This window comes from Bombina bombina, chromosome 1 (genome assembly GCF_027579735.1).
Source record: "Bombina bombina isolate aBomBom1 chromosome 1, aBomBom1.pri, whole genome shotgun sequence".
Lineage (NCBI taxonomy): Eukaryota > Metazoa > Chordata > Amphibia > Anura > Bombinatoridae > Bombina > Bombina bombina.
In genome coordinates, this window is record NC_069499.1 from 1,050,326,308 (window position 1) to 1,050,342,787 (window position 16,480).

Sequence of the window (16,480 nt, forward strand, 5' to 3'; positions counted from 1 at the left end):
TGGAAGCTACCTTTGAGACAGGACCTTCTTGTTCAGGGTCCATTCGAACATCCAAATCTGGTCTCCCTCCAGCTGACGGCTTGGAGATTGAACGCTTGATTCTATCATAGCGTGGGTTTTCAGATTCTGTGATTGATACTCTGGTTCAGGCCAGAAAACTGGTAACTAGAAAGATTTACCATAAAATATGGAAAACATATATCTGCTGGTGTGAATCCAAGGGATTCCCTTGGAATAAGATAAAAATTCCTAAGATTCTTTCCTTTCTGCAAGAAGGTTTGGATAAAGGATTATCTGTGAGTTCTCTAAAGGGACAGATTTCTGTTTTATCTGTCTTACTACACAAACGACTGGCAGCTATGCCAGATGTTCAAGCATTTGTTCAGGCTCTGGTTAGGATCAAGCCTGTTTACAGACCTTTGACTCCTCCCTGGAGTTTAAATCTAGTTCTTTCAGTTCTTCACGGGGTTCCGTTTGAACCTCTACATTCCATAGATATTAAGTTGTTATCTTGGAAAGTTTTGTTTTTGGTTGCTATTTCTTCTGCTAGAAGAGTTTCAGAGTTATCTGCTCTGCAGTGTTCTCCGCCCTATCTGGTGTTCCATGCAGATAAGGTGGTTTTGCGTACTAAGCCTGGTTTTCTTCCAAAGGTTGTTTCTAACAAAAATATTAACCAGGAGATAGTTGTACCTTATTTGTGTCCGAATCCAGTTTCAAAGAAGGAACGTTTGTTACACAATTTGGACGTAGTCCGTGCTCTAAAATTCTATTTAGAAGCTACAAAAGATTTCAGACAAACATCTTCTCTGTTTGTCGTCTATTCTGGTAAAAGGAGAGGTCAAAAAGCGACTTCTACCTCTCTTTCCTTTTGGCTTAAAAGCATCATCCGATTGGCTTACGAGACTGCCGGACGGCAGCCTCCTGAAAGAATCACAGCTCACTCCACTAGGGCTGTGGCTTCCACATGGGCCTTCAAGAACAAGGCTTCTGTTGATCAGATATGTAAGGCAGCGACTTGGTCTTCACTGCACACTTTTGCCAAATTTTACAAATTTGATACTTTTGCTTCTTCGGAGGCTATTTTTGGGAGAAAGGTTTTGCAAGCCGTGGTGCCTTCCGTTTAGGTAACCTGATTTGCTCCCTTCATCCATGTCCTAAAGCTTTGGTATTGGTTCCCACAAGTAAGGATGACGCCGTGGACCGGACACACCAATGTTGGAGAAAACAGAATTTATGCTTACCTGATAAATTACTTTCTCCAACGGTGTGTCCGGTCCACGGCCCGCCCTGGTTTTTTTTAATCAGGTCTGATGAATTATTTTCTCTAACTACAGTCACCACGGTACCATATGGTTTCTCCTATATTTTTCCTCCTGTCCGTCGGTCGAATGACTGGGGTGGGCGGAGCCTAGGAGGGACTATATGGCCAGCTTTGCTGGGACTCTTTGCCATTTCCTGTTGGGGAAGAGATATTCCCACAAGTAAGGATGACGCCGTGGACCGGACACACCGTTGGAGAAAGTAATTTATCAGGTAAGCATAAATTCTATTTTTTACTTTCAATAATGGATACCAAGGGAACAAATCAAATTTAATAATAGAAGAAAATTGGAACATTGTTTAAACCTGAATCAAGAAACTTTCACTTTGACTTTACTGTCCCTTAAGTTATGTGTAGTTAAAAAAACAGACGTTTATATATTTTCATTATTTATTTTCCCCATTTCTTGGTAATTGAAAATTGTGGGATTTCCAGTGCAGTATGAACAAACCTAACCTAGCAACATATCTGACCATAATTGGATTCAGCAGTGGATTATTAAACATACAGTAAAACTATGGAACATTTGCTAACAAAATCTACTCTGTGTCTACTCTGGTTATCAGATTGGTGGATCAAGTTTGGCTATTGAAAAACAAGTACAGCAAACAAGGGGCCTGATTTGCTAAAGTTCTCTCTACAGATGAGATTATATAAGCCTTGTCAGTACAGAAAGGTCTGTCAATGAATTTTAGAAAGGCACATTTTGCTATACAGGGTTATGGCTGAGGAGAGACAACAAAATTGTAGTATAATGCCCAAAAAGATTTTGCACAATTTCTCTCCATGCCAGTGAATGTTTGATCATTGGCCCCAAGGTGTATATGAATTTAAAAAGTTTACACTCACCTAGTATAGATTTATTGCTAGTAATTACAAGGTGTTTACTGTCCCTCAAATTGCCAAAAGCAGTCAAACACAGAAAGCCACGTGCAGAGAATGTTTACATTCTTGTGTCAGACATAAACATTATACAATTTTGGGAAGAGAGAGAAGATAAAATGTAGTAAACAGCTGCATGGTGCATGCCAGGACCTCATGAGACTTTACTGGTACATTTATGGTGTGAACCTTTTCCTGTTAGAGTCTTCCTTGTGTCCTGTAAGCTAGCCTAAAAAATATTACCAACACATTTATTATATAATATTGCACCTTGCCATCATGTACATCCTCCTAGTTCTGCCTTCTCCTGGAGGTTTATCAACCTCTTCAACACCAATGAACTTATCCCCAAGTCACTAGAAGATATTGTCTGTACCCAGATATAGGACATATTCACAAATTACCTTTTAGGAGATTTCACATTTTAAAAACATTTTATTACAATGTTTATATTGTCCTAATTTTTTTATTTTCTTTTTCTTTTTTAAACTTGTTACATTATTAGTGCCATGCAACTCTGTGTGATCAAAAGGTATCTCCTTGAGGATTAGATTGTATTTGAAGAAGCCAATATATTCGCTAAACTGCAGTAACAGGGTTGTGTTCCATAGTTTAGCTGCCACCTGTAACGGTTCAGTTTTACATTCTCCACCATGAGACTTCTGGGGTTGTAGACAATAAAATCACTCTTGCTCTGTCCGCTGAAATTCCATGTATTTCTTCATTTTTTCAATCATCCAGATGGGAGCAACAAATGGCTTCAGCTCATCCAGCCTCAGCTCCGTGGAATCCCTTGGAGAAAATAAATGATCCAGAAATAAAAGCAAATCACACCAAAGGCCCATTTTAATAAAACAAAATTATTGTTTTCAGATATTGTAGAAGCAGGATTGTATTATAATTTAAAATAGCATTGGCTTCCTTGCCAGCATTTGTAAACTAAAGCACATTTTAAAAATGATTTGGTTGGTAATTCAGGTGTTTTAATGCCACAAAAAGAAATGCTTCTACTACACAATAATACTAGAAAGGAGAAGGTATTGAACCAAGTATATGTAAAGGTGTTGACCCCAAACCCAAGAACAGTTTAAAGAGGGAAATAAACCCCTTTTTTTTTTAAAATGTACCTGTAATCATCATTTGATGCCAAGTCAAGAATGTCTTGCTCTATTAGAAGATATGCCTAAACCAAAGACAAGGGCCAGAATTAGACAGACATTAGATCAGATATGTACAGAGTGTGAAGTTACCTTTATATACAGATTCTTACCATTTTTCCGCCTGTGGCTCTCATGTGCTGTTGTTCCGTCAACCACTGCTTGTCCTGTGGATCAGCCGCATACTGAAAATGAAAAAGAATGATCTATTAAACATGGTGCATTAATGTTCAGGGTTCATGTATAAAAATGAACTTACTGCAATTTATTATTACATTTGTTCTCTCTTTCTAGAGCAGTTCCAAAACACTTAGATGAGTATTAAATAAATATCTAAACCATAGCAAAAGAAAGTGTTGAGTGTAACCATGGACTTTGTAGTGTATCATTCCTTTATGTGGGTCACTCCGCACCTCACTGAGACCTAACTAGTTAGTATTGTTTATCAGTAGGTATGTATGTATGTATTGGGTACTTGTAAAGCGCGGCTAATCACCCGTAAGGGTCTCAAGGCGCTGCTCATTTTATCAACCTCAGAAGGATGAAAGGCTGAGTGGACCTCGCCGGGGATCCAACCTGCAACCCTTGGGTTGCTAAAGCGCTCAGCCACAGTGCCTTAGCATGCTGATCTATCTGTCCGGCATTTGGATCCTTTGTGAGGATACAAATGCGTTAGTAAGCAGCTGCTCATTCCTTTCGGATATTTTCGTAGCCAGATTGATTCCTTTAAAAGATTCCCATTCTAAGATCTGGATTTGCACATTGGGGATATTTTACAGGAATCATTCCGGCTACGAAAATATTAAAAGGGAACGAGCGGCTGCTTATTTCCACATTTGGATCCTGAAAAAGGATTCAAATACACATACCTATTTATCAGTAGCCCGGGTCACTATGTTTAAGAGAAATAAGTAGACTATATTAAGAATGAAAAACAAGAACACACAAAAAACAAACAATGGCACTACTAGTATTTACCAATAAGGAACTGCCTTTTTAAAATATTTATCTATTATAAATTAAGCTTCCAATAGGCAAGAAGGTGCTATGTATTGTTTAAAAATGGCATTTTCTAGTTAGTAGAGACACTGACTAAATAGAGCACTGTAATGTTCCTTAGATTAAAGCATTGCAGGCATCTTTATATTCTGTTGGACGGTAACTACTAAAAAAGTATTATCAAGCAAGGTGACCAATCTAAATCAAGCAAATAGCGTTACTGAACAGTCCCCAGCGTTAACTCCATAGTAGCATAAACTTAGTGCTGCTAAACATGGTTTATCATATATACATAAATGCCAGTAAAGCAACTAACTGAAATACAGTAACTTACAACCAGGTACAATGCTAGCGCTACTTAAAAGAAAAAAACTGGAAAGAGTTCCCATTAAACTCCTAACCCTCCCTTAACAAGTCTCACTTTTTATACGGCTTTCTCAAAGGTGAAGCAGCGCCGCCTCAGCTGGTTTTTATTTCTAGGTAGCAGTATGTCATGCCACTTAGCGTTATGACCAGTACTATCCTCTTTACATCTTAGCCATCCTGCCATCTGGCAGTGTCCGATCATCAGTAACCATGTAACACGTTAATTATTTATCCTGGTTATACTACGATCATTTCAGAAGGATAAGAGAAGGGAAGCAAACTTAAAAGGATATGACACCAACATTTTTTTCCTTTCATGATTTGGGAGATGGGGTGTCATTTTAGACAACTTTCTAATTTACTTCTATTATCTAATATATTTTGTTCTATTGGCATTCTTTGTTGAAAAGTATACCTAGGTAGGTTCAGGAGCTGCCGATTGCTGGCTACACATATATGCCTCATGATATTGGATCACGCATGCCCATTGCCGTTTCTTCAAAAAAGGATACCAAGAGAATAAAGCAAATAAGATAACTGAAGTAATTTGGAAAGTTGCTTAAAATGGTTTATTTTGAATCATGAAAGAAACAATTTGGGTTTCCTGTCCCTTTAAGTAATGCAAGAGATGGCCTTTTAGACTATTTATGTTGTTTTCCTGTCCATCAGCCCTGTGAAGAGTGCGTAGCTGTATTTGTGTATGTTATTTTGAAGTTAGAAAGAGAAACAAGTATGTGTGTTTTTTAAAAAGGAATATCACTCACCTTAAAAATCTCAGGATGTTTGATGTAAATCCGTCCCCTTGTTCCTCCCATTCCAAGGGCCCTAGAGACAATAACATTTCATAGTACATAATTTAGATATAGCAATCCATAACAAATTGCAATCACAGAACATAAAGCAACACTTATTCATAACCTATTAATCAAGAAGCCAAAGACATAAAACTTCCGAAATGTAAAAACCCTACATGGATATTACTGATGCACAAGTTTGACAAACTGTTTGCTATGTGTAGTGCTTTCCACCTCTAAAAGCATACAAATAGTACTTATATACTGGTGTTCCCAGCCAGCCCAAAGAGGATAAACAAGTAACTGCCAGCGATCCCAAGTATACAAACAAGTAAATGCCAACTGAGGGTTTTTTATTATGGTGTGGAAAGCATTGGTGGTGTGGGAGTCTGTAATAACGCAAGCCCACAAAGGTCTACATCATTCTATAATTAGTTAATTTACTGTTTGAAAGCCACAGAGAATTGCTAGTCCCTAGCAGGCACCACCTTTGTTGGGGGTTAAACACTTGCAAGGTCATTAGTGCTTAAATTACATATTAAAATAAGAGCATGTAACTGTGCACTACAGTGTCTCTTTAACCCCTTAAGTACCAAGGGCGTACAGGGTACGTCCTACAAAAAATGTCACTTAAGGACCAAGGACGTACCTTGTACGTCCTCATGTTTTTCAAGCACTGGAAGCGATCGTGATCGCTTCCAGCTGCTTTCATGCTATTGCAGTGATACCTCGATATTGAAGCATCCAGCAATAAAAAAAATTTCACTCTGTGGCCCTCTCTGCATCAGCCAGCGATGGGGCCGATTGTGGTGGGTGGAAACCATAGCTGGTGCTAGATCCGGTTCCTGTGTATATACCTTTGTAAACTGGGTACTGGCAGACAGCTGCCAGTACCTAAGAAGGTGGCCATTAGGTTGAGGGGGGGAGGCGGGATCAGGGAGGTTGGGGGATCCTACACTTATAATATATACAGTATATTAAAAAAAAAAAGAAAAAAAAAAAGCACCTTTATTTTTATACTGGCAGACTCTCTGCCAGTACTTAAGATGGCGGTGACAATTGTGGTGTGGGGGAGGGAAGGGAGCTGTTTGAGGGGGGTCAGGGGGTGGGATGTGTCAGGTGGGAGGCTGATCTCTACACTAAAGCTAAAATGAACCCTACAAGCTACATAATTAACCCCTTAACTGCTAGGCATAATACACGTGTGGTGCACAGCAGCATTTTGCAGCCTTCTAATTACCAAAAAGCAATGCCAAAGTCATATATATCTGCTATTTCTGAACAAAGGGGATACTAGAGAAGAATTTACAACCACGTGTTCCATGATTGCACTAACTGTTTGTAAATAATTTCAGTGAGAAACCTAAAATTGAAAAAAAGTTAACTATTTGAAATATACCAAAATGGGCCTAGATCAATACTTTGGGTTGTTTACTACACTACAGCTAAAATTAACCCTACAAGCTCCCTAATTAACCCCTTCACTGCTGGGCATAATACACGTGTGTTGCGCAATGGTATTTAGCGGCCTTCTAATTACCAAAAAGCAACGCCAAAGCCATATATGTCTGCTAATTCTGAACAAAGGCGATCCCAGAGAAGCATTTACAACCATTTGTGCCATAATTGTACAAGCTGTTTGTAAATAATTTCAGTGAAAAACCTAAAGTTTGTGAAAAAGCCAACGATTTTTTTTTAATGTAAACGCATTTGGCAATGAAATGGTGGCATGAAATATACCAAAATGGGCCTAGATCAATACTTTGGGTTGTCTACTAAAAATAAATATATACATGTGAAGGGTTATTCATGGATTCCTGACAGATATCAGTGTTCCAATGTAACTATCGCTAATTTTGAAAAAAAAAGATTTGAAAAAAGCAAAGTGCTACTTCTACTTATTGCCCTATTACTTGCAAAAAAAGCAAAGAACATGTAAACATTGGGTATTTCTAAACTCAGGACAAAATTTAGAAACTATTTAGCATGGGTGTTTTTTGGTGGTTGTAGATGTGTAACAGATTTTGGGGGTCAAAGTTAGAAAAGGTGTGTTTTTTCCCCATTTTGTCCTCATATTTTATAATTTTTTTTATTGTAAGTTATAAGATATGATAAAAATAATGGTATCTTTAGAAAGTCCATTTAATTGCAAGCAAAATGGTATGTAATATGTGTGGGTACAGTAAATGAGTAAGAGGAAAATTACAGCTAAACACAAACAGAGAAATGTAAAAATAGACCTGTTCCCAAACGGTCAACAAATGGAAAAGTGGCCTAGTCACTAAAGGGTTAAAGTCTTTGTTGAGATCACTGGTTTTCAAATCTGTCCTCAGGCCTCCTTAAGAGGCCACATTTTGTGGATATCTGAATTAGAGCACAGGTGAAATAATCAGCTAATAAAAGAAGGTTATTTTACCTGCTCTCATCAAAGGTAATCTGGAAACCTGGCCAGTTGGGGAGGCCTGAGGACAGGTTTGAAAACCAGTGGTTTAGATACATACGCATAACAGTCAACGTTGGCCAAGAAAGAAGGAGTTGGTCAATTAATATGGAGAAATAGCTATATCAAGAGTAACAGTGTCTCTTATGTGAGCTGTACTGGACCTTCACTAAACAATATTTTGATGACGGAGACTGAAGGCCAGTATCATTCACCACACGAGTACAGTTACTACCAAAGGGGAAGACAATATATGAAAAAAACAAAAATACTGGCGACTAACTTAAAAAATTTTTTTTAAACAAGTTAGAATAGCAAAACACACCAGATGAAGAAAAAACAAACAATTACATTTAAATAGTCATACACCAGTAATTTACGTAACAATGCATTCATAATGCACTAGCAAAATAATGCACCAAAAAGGATGGAAGACACAGGAACACTAATTAACATGCACAAGAAGAAAGAACAAATGTACACAAAAAGCATGCGCTACCAACATTGCATACAAAAAGATTGTACAAAAAACAATAAAATATAATAATAATAATAATAATAATAATAATAATAAATAAAAAGAAAGTGGTTGAAATAAAAAAAAAAACCAGGATAAAAGGCAAAGAAATGGGTCAATCCTGGAATACTGGAGGCCAGAACAAAACAATGTATGTGTCATGAAGTGGAGGAGAACATATATCCACCTCTTTAAAGGAGCAGTTCACTCAGGAGATGTAATCGTTTAGCAGCATTAACTCTATATTAACAAGTAAAGTAGAATCTAAAACATTAATATTGTAAGTTTATATATATATATATATATATTTACTTTTTCCTTGCTTATTTTCCCTTCCCTTATGCCCTGAGGAAAGGGCTGCGCTTAGAAACTTTATTACCCTGCCCCATGGCCAATCAAGTTGCGTTATGCAATTACATGCTAAGTTTGCAAATTTCGCACTGTGCATGCGCACTTTTCATCTGATCCTTCCGTAATGGGGGCGTATACAGTTTGTTAGTTATACATACATCTGTAAATGATATTATATAATAGAGTACAAATGAGACTCTCCTTCAATGGTGCGCGCGCGCTGCACTTGGCTATACAGGTCTCAACCCCTGCTCTCTCAGCTCACACCTGCCATGACCCCGCTCAGGTCCTGCTGCTAAAGGTCACAGCACACAGAGCTCTCATCATCCTGTGAGCACTGAAGGCTGTTGTGTTTATGTGCTCTGACCGGATCGTTCTGTAAGGGGGCGTATCCAGTTTGTTAGTTATACATACATCTGTAAATGTTATTAATCAAAGCAACCACTGGCAGAATATGGGTTACTTTGAAAAATAACATTTACAGATGTATGTATATGTATAACTAACAAACTGGATACGCCCCCTTACAGAACGATCCGGTCAGAGCACATAAACACAACAGCCTTCAGTGGTCACAGGATGATGAGAGCTCTGTGCGCCGTGACCGTTAGTAGCAGGACCGGAGCGGGGTCAGGGCAGGTGTGAGACCTGTGCTCACAGGATGAGAGCTCTGTGCGCTGTGACCGTCATCATGGGGACTGGAGCATGCGTCCTGCGCAGAAGGGAGTACAGCAAAGTGGCCGCACGTCTAGAAATTAATTCAGTGGGCATAGGTAATACAGAACGCAAACGGAGATTTCAAAAAAATAATTTATAAACAAAGAAAATGATCTGCAATGATTGATCAGCACTAATGTATTTAACTTTGAAGTTATTTTGTTTAAAATGTATTGTCATTTTGGGTAAACTGTCCCTTTAATGTGTTACCTATTCATTTTACCTGCTGGAGTGTATTAAAAATTGTTTACAAAAAACTCCTTAAAGTGAATGTAAAGTCACGGTCACCTCTCATCCTCATGTTGTTAATCTCCCAAAATAAACGTTAGTTTAAGTCATGATTTTTTTATAATTGAATAAGAATTCAGAATATAAACATATTTATCGCTATTATTCTTACTTTATTCCTCCGCCATCTTGTCCATCATTTCTAAGTTGATGGACAGTTCCTTAAACGAATAATAGATCATACCCCATGGCGTCCAGCCCCTTTTTTTCTCTGTCACGCGATCTAACTGCGCATGCGTTCCCTTCAGAATCCTGATTGACAAGCAATGCTCGTCCACGTCTAGCGCATGCGCTAAGCTTTTACTAGCTAATTTACATTAGCGATCACACAGAGGAAAGTAAGTATCGATGCGACCGCTTTCCTGATACTTTTTGAATAAATAAGCATTGCAGAATACAATTGAACTTATACTGTTAATTGATTTCTCTTCGGGAGCGCGCTTCAGGACTACGTAATAGAGCAGGCGGGACTGCTCTATACGCAATGTAGTCAGAATACAGGAAGTCCAGGATGGGAGGAGTTGTCGTTCAAAACGGAGATAAGTTGGAATATAATTATTAATATCATAATATGAATATTGGAAAAAAAAACATTGCGGTTTCAATTGTAAGCTTATTGCAAATTGGTAGTGTACATTACAAACCGTATCATTTACATTCACTTTAACCTTTATATCAACATCTGAAATAGCTGATTTTGCCTGTGGTGTCCATTTCTAAATTGAAAGTTTCTATACTTTGGTTATAGAAAAGCTGTTTAAACATAGCCAGCAGAAGAAATTACATTCCCACTGGGGGTTAGGAGAGATAAAATGTTAATTTTCAATTGATCTCTTGGGCATTGGTATACAGACAGATAATATAAAGATGCGTGTGTACAGAAAGTGATAAAATAAGGAGATCTGTTATCCTTGCAAGGTCCACCCACTTTTATGAGTTGTGGTTTCACAGAACAAAACCAGCTATTTCATATCCAAAAAAAAATAATAATGAATTTATCATGCCTTTTATACTTTGAAGATGGTTTAACAAAACAAATTAAGGGAAAATTTTTTTTTTACAGTACACTTTCCTTTAAGGTTTTAGATTGCTCTCTGTACCCCTTTAAAAAGGGGTGGGTGCTACTAGGGTAAGCCAAGATAAAATGTATAAAAACTATGTATCAGGCATAACCTTACAGATGGAAATGTAATAGGAAAGTCAAAATTAAACTTGTATGATTTAGATAGAGCATGTAATTAGGACACTTTTAAAGGGGCATGACACACATTTTTTTTCTTACATGATTCAGACAGAGTGTACAACTTTAAACAACTTTCCAATTTATTTATATTAGAAAACTTTCTTCAATGCACTACTGGGAGCTAGCGGAACACGAGTGAGCCAATAACAAGAGGCATATATGTGAAGCTACCAATCAGCAGCTAGGTCCAAGTAGTGCATTGCTGCTTCTGAGCCTACGTAGGTATGTTTTACAACAAAGGATATTAAGAGAATGAAGCAAATTAGACAATAAGTAAATAGGAAAGTTGTTCAAAACTGCATGCTCTATCTGAATAAAGAACTTTTAATGTTAACTTTACTGACCCTTTAAATTCACTGCTATTATTACATTAACTTTGTTCTCTATGTATCCTTTGTTTAAAATAATATGTGCATATCCTACACCACTGGGAGCTACACACATTCTCTCTTGTCATTGCCTCACCAGATTTTTTAATTTAGCTCTAAATAGTGCACTGCTGCTCTGAAGCTTTAGCTGTGGGTTTTCATGGGTTAAACACAGTTTGCCCACGCAATAGCGCAATAATAAAATGCTCTTACATATTAGAGCATTTTATTTTTGCACTTTTATATCCCTTTAACTACATTTCTTGGCTTATATACTTTTGACTTATACACAACCAATTAACCGTATAGATTAAAGGGACATTATCTGCAATAAACACTACTGAACTCCAGCAGAATGCAGTATTCTGTCTGCACACGCTCCATCTGTGTCACTAGATCTTTACCATGGCCCAGCTGCACCAGGCATTATACCTTTTGTTTCCCCTGACTGCTTCTCTCATATAGCAAATACAACAGCTTTGTTTCTCTCCTACCCCAGACATGCTTCTATCTAAGTCCTTCTGTCCTACAATGTGTACTATATATGGTTATGTATTCAAACACAACATTATACAGGGATAGATGTGTTTGTAAGTACAAATATCCTAACACGTTTATTGTCAAGCACATACATACAGATTTCCCTCACTTGTTAGCACGAGATCCAAGGACAAAGGTGGTACTCTCATTTAACCTGTCTGGATCCCACTGCAAAGAAAAAGATTCATTATGTAAAACAAGAGAAAGTATCTCATACTTCACCAATCACTAACCTGATCAATTGTATTGCACATAAATTAACTATTTAAGCACAAAACTAAACCCATTTTGTTCTACAACAGGATGCTCTCCCGCAACACGTTTTCATTTTGCTATAGTTCAAATAGTAAGGTTAAAAGTAACATTTGAAGGCTGTGGACCCAATTCTAAAAACGTTGCTGGGTCAGACGTGAGAAAACATGCAGTGGCTGACCTCATATAATTCTATAATAAAGGGCCTGTCCTGCGAGTTGCAAGATGTGTCCATAGAAAGTAATGAAGCATGCTGGAAACGGAAACTTCTCTAGGGAAAGCAAAGTTAACAGACAGCAGGGGGCGCACTTTAAAAATGAAATCCTGCAGCCAATGCAAGTTAGATTACTCTGCTTGCAGCATAACATATCTTACAAATGCCTCTATTTTTGTTTGAAGCTGTTTTTCTGTTAGGGCAATAAGTGTTTTACGTATTTTGACCCAATCTCGCCACATTTTAGTTTGCAAGAAAAATCAGCCAGATCTGCAGCAGGAAAATGTTTACAGAATATGCCAAACCTGGCAGAGAAATATCAGCTATGCTCATGGGAAGTCCCTGTTCAGCCCACTAGCAGAGGCAGGGAAACTAATTTTACAATAAAGAAATTACTATAAAGATAGATTCAAGATTTTATTGATAACAAGTATTACTTCTCTTAAGACAAATAAAAAATTGCACTCACATTTGTTAAAAAGTTATCCTGCTCTTCACATACAGTTAGCATGTTATCAGTGCACAGTCCACTGTGAAATGGTGAGCGGTTTGTATACCGATTCCCCAAATCCTTGCCTCAGAGTACACAAGGGTTTCGGCGTCTGCATCGCATTGGTGCGATCCGGTCATGTGGATGCTACTACTGTGTGACGTAGCACACGGACGTATTACGTGACACATCAGTAGCATCCACATAACCAGACTGCACCAACGCAATGCAGACGATTTGGGGATCGGTATACGAACAGCTCCCGGTTTCACAGTGCACTGCACAGATTTTAAATGTGAAGAGCATGATGACTTTTTATTAAATGTGAGTGCAACTTGTTATTTGTCTTGAGAAGCGATACTTGTTATCAATAAAACCTTGAATCAGAGTTACGATGTCACTTCCTATCTTTTTAGATTCACTGCGAGTTTTACAGCTAACAAACACATCTGTCTAACAAATAACAGCACTCCGTTGCAAGTTTTCTCGAAATGACTCTACAGTTTCCAATAGGAACGGAAGCAGTATTCTTAAGAGAATTATTGTTGTGGCAATCAAGTACCGAGATTCAAAAAGTTTTTCCTTTGAACAATTTGCAAAATTACATTGATGGTTTAAATCACAGTAATTTATTTTATTTATAAAATATTTTACCAGGAAGGATACATTGAGATTTCTCTTGTTTTCAAGTATGTCCTGATAATAATTTAATAATAACTGAAAGGATAGCACAATCCAAATAAGATTATATTTTGTTTGTTTTATATAAGCCGCAATGGTTAATCTATCAGATTAGTTTGTTTACGGAATCTCAGTTAATCTATTTATATAAATAACTATCAGGCATATACACATTCCTTAGTTAGAGGATTGCAAAAACAAGTAAGAGAATTGTTTAATATATTAAGATAAGAGCTGATAGGTCCAACTTTGATTTTTTTCCACATTTTTTAAAGCGAATAATACGCTTTGAGCTAGCATGTAGCAGTTTAGTTTTATTATGATTTCTACTAAACACCTTAAATAATTTATTACCTGCACAATTTCATTATGAATTTAAATTTTTTCAGAACAATTTAATTACGATTTGAATGTGAACAATAAAAAGTTAAAGGGACAGTTCACCCAAAAACTTTCTCCCCTTTAAATTATTCCCAATGATCCTTTTAACCTGCTGGAGTGTATTAAATTGGTTGCAAGTAGCTCCTTTACTCATATTTCAGCATTTGAAATAGCTGATTTAGCTTGTGGTTTCCCAACCTATACTGAAAGTTTTGATACTGGCGTATACCCTATTGACAAGCCTAAGTAAACACAGCCCACAGAAAAGATTACATTCTCAGTGGGGGGCATGATAGTTAAGTAATGAAATGATAATTTTCCATTGTTCTCTCTAAGTATTGAGCTTTGGTGTTCCAGACAAATATAAGATAAGGAAGCAAGATTGTGTACATAAAAGTGATAACATAATGAGACATGGGATTACCTGAAGCTCAACCCATTGTAATAGGCTGTGGTTTCAAAGCACAAAACCAGCTACTTCAGATACACAAATAAACCCGAAAATGCAATTTCTCAAATATTTTATACCCTGCAGTTGGTATAACAAGTCATTTAAAATACATTTATGGAAAAACAATTTTACAGTGTACTGTCCCTTTAAGGTGTATTTTTATTTAAGTTTTAATTTGACAGGGTTTTTAAATTATGATTTTCTATGAGCCTACTGTAATTTATGTCTCTCATCCACATACTTAAAAGCAGGGAACACCCCTTTGCAAGACACACTTCCTTTATAGAATTAGTACTGGAGAGATTTCTTATAGAGTCTCACAAGCCCAGATAGCTTTATAGAATCGGCCCCTGTTAGTCAAATTAAACTTTTCACCAGTGTGAGGCAAATAACTATTACAGTTGTTTTGAATAAGAAACAAACTCCTACACTCTCGTCACATTTTCTTACCTTTGGTCCCTCCCTTCGAATCTGCTCAGAGGCTTTGAGTTTCATCCTGAAACAATAAAACCTTGTTATTGGAACCGTATTAAAAAAATATGAAGATATAAATACGTCTTCTGCATTACCATATTTCTTTTTCTATCTTTGGTAACCTCTTCAGGAACATTGATTTTTGTGACACAATGCTCTAACGCAAGTTGTAGGATGACAGTGGCTTGGCCATTTCTTAAGCTTCACGTTATAAAGCGCAAATAAAATGCAAACCATAATAAGGCAGACTAACACAATAACTAGATGACTGCAAATACACCAGCCCAGTATTTCAAGAACAAAGCTCATATTCTGTAAAGAACAATTTACCGAAAAGTGTGTGTTTGCCAGAGCATGGTTTCATAAATAGATCCCTTAATACTCACGTTGTGAGCCCTGAGGAAGTCCGGTCACTGTACACAGAGTTTGCAGGTGGTCTTCCTTTCCTCTGTAATACAGAACAGTGTAGTACTAAGCACATGCAGTTACAATAGTATTGGTTTTCTTCAGATTGCTTTCTTTACCTTACCTTCTTTGGCACAGGGCTCCTCCTCAAGGACACATCCTCTTCTATTTGTCGAGGTCTCTGTGCCACAGAACAAAGAGAAATTAACCTTTAACTGACTGGCATCATCCTATCTCGCACCTGCCTTATCACCCAAACCACAAACATGTTTTTTCTTTACAATCAAAACAACACTTTATGCCACTGAATACACCTCCTATAATATACACCTTCAATTTTGAGTTATTTCCTCTTCGATAAAATCCTTAAAATCTCACCCTATCCAAAACATAGTATCTGGTCTCTCTACATCTATAAAATGCATCCTCATTAACTCTATCCCACAACAAAACTGTTCCCCACCCAGCTCAGCATCAAGACATGATTATTTTTGTCTATTATTCTAGTTCTATACTTGATTTCCAGTTACAAAAATCACAGAAGAGGACTGCAGTCATCTGGCTCACCTTCATAAGTGACAGTTCTGTGGCTTGCTTAGGTATCGATTTATCCTTGTCAGAAAAAAGAACCTTGGCCTGGATTAGGGGAAAAAAAAATAATTAACGAAAAAGAAAGTAAAAACTGTTGCTATATGATCATCGCCATCTCCACTGCAATACCTGCTCAAGGCAGCTGCGACAGGTTTCACGGATGAGCTGTTCTGGATCCACCTGCTCCCCAATATTCTCCCTCACATTTACAGCAGCTGTCTGGAAAAACTGGAAACACCAAAGTAAAGTGAGAAGGGGAAGAGGACGAGCGTAACGTGAGAAGGGGAAGAGGACGAGCGTAACGTGAGAAGGGGAAGAGGACGAGCGTAACGTGAGAAGGGGAAGAGGACGAGCGTAACGTGAGAAGGGGAAGAGGACGAGCGTAACGTGAGAAGGGGAAGAGGACGAGCGTAACGTGAGAAGGGGAAGAGGACGAGCGTAACGTGAGAAGGGGAAGAGGACGAGCGTAACGTGAGAAGGGGAAGAGGACGAGCGTAACGTGAGAAGGGGAAGAGGACGAGCGTAACGTGAGAAGGGGAAGAGGACGAGCGTAACGTG

The 16,480-nt window shown here is 37.8% G+C and overlaps 1 protein-coding gene across 1 annotated transcript in view; it reads right to left on the reverse strand.

Annotated features, from left to right (window-relative positions):
• Positions 1-2,618: 2,618 nt before the first annotated feature.
• DNTTIP1 (deoxynucleotidyltransferase terminal interacting protein 1) overlaps positions 2,619-16,480 on the reverse strand; it is a 71,762-nt gene continuing 57,900 nt past the window's right edge. The window contains exons 4-13 of the mRNA XM_053689758.1: positions 16,052-16,150; positions 15,899-15,967; positions 15,456-15,512; positions 15,313-15,374; positions 14,903-14,948; positions 12,093-12,151; positions 5,490-5,550; positions 3,474-3,545; positions 3,331-3,386; positions 2,619-2,995 (exon numbers count right to left, since the gene is read on the reverse strand). Of these exons, the coding sequence (XP_053545733.1) occupies positions 2,887-2,995; positions 3,331-3,386; positions 3,474-3,545; positions 5,490-5,550; positions 12,093-12,151; positions 14,903-14,948; positions 15,313-15,374; positions 15,456-15,512; positions 15,899-15,967; positions 16,052-16,150 (690 nt within the window). The 3' untranslated portion in view covers positions 2,619-2,886. The remainder of the gene's footprint in view (positions 2,996-3,330; positions 3,387-3,473; positions 3,546-5,489; positions 5,551-12,092; positions 12,152-14,902; positions 14,949-15,312; positions 15,375-15,455; positions 15,513-15,898; positions 15,968-16,051; positions 16,151-16,480) is intronic.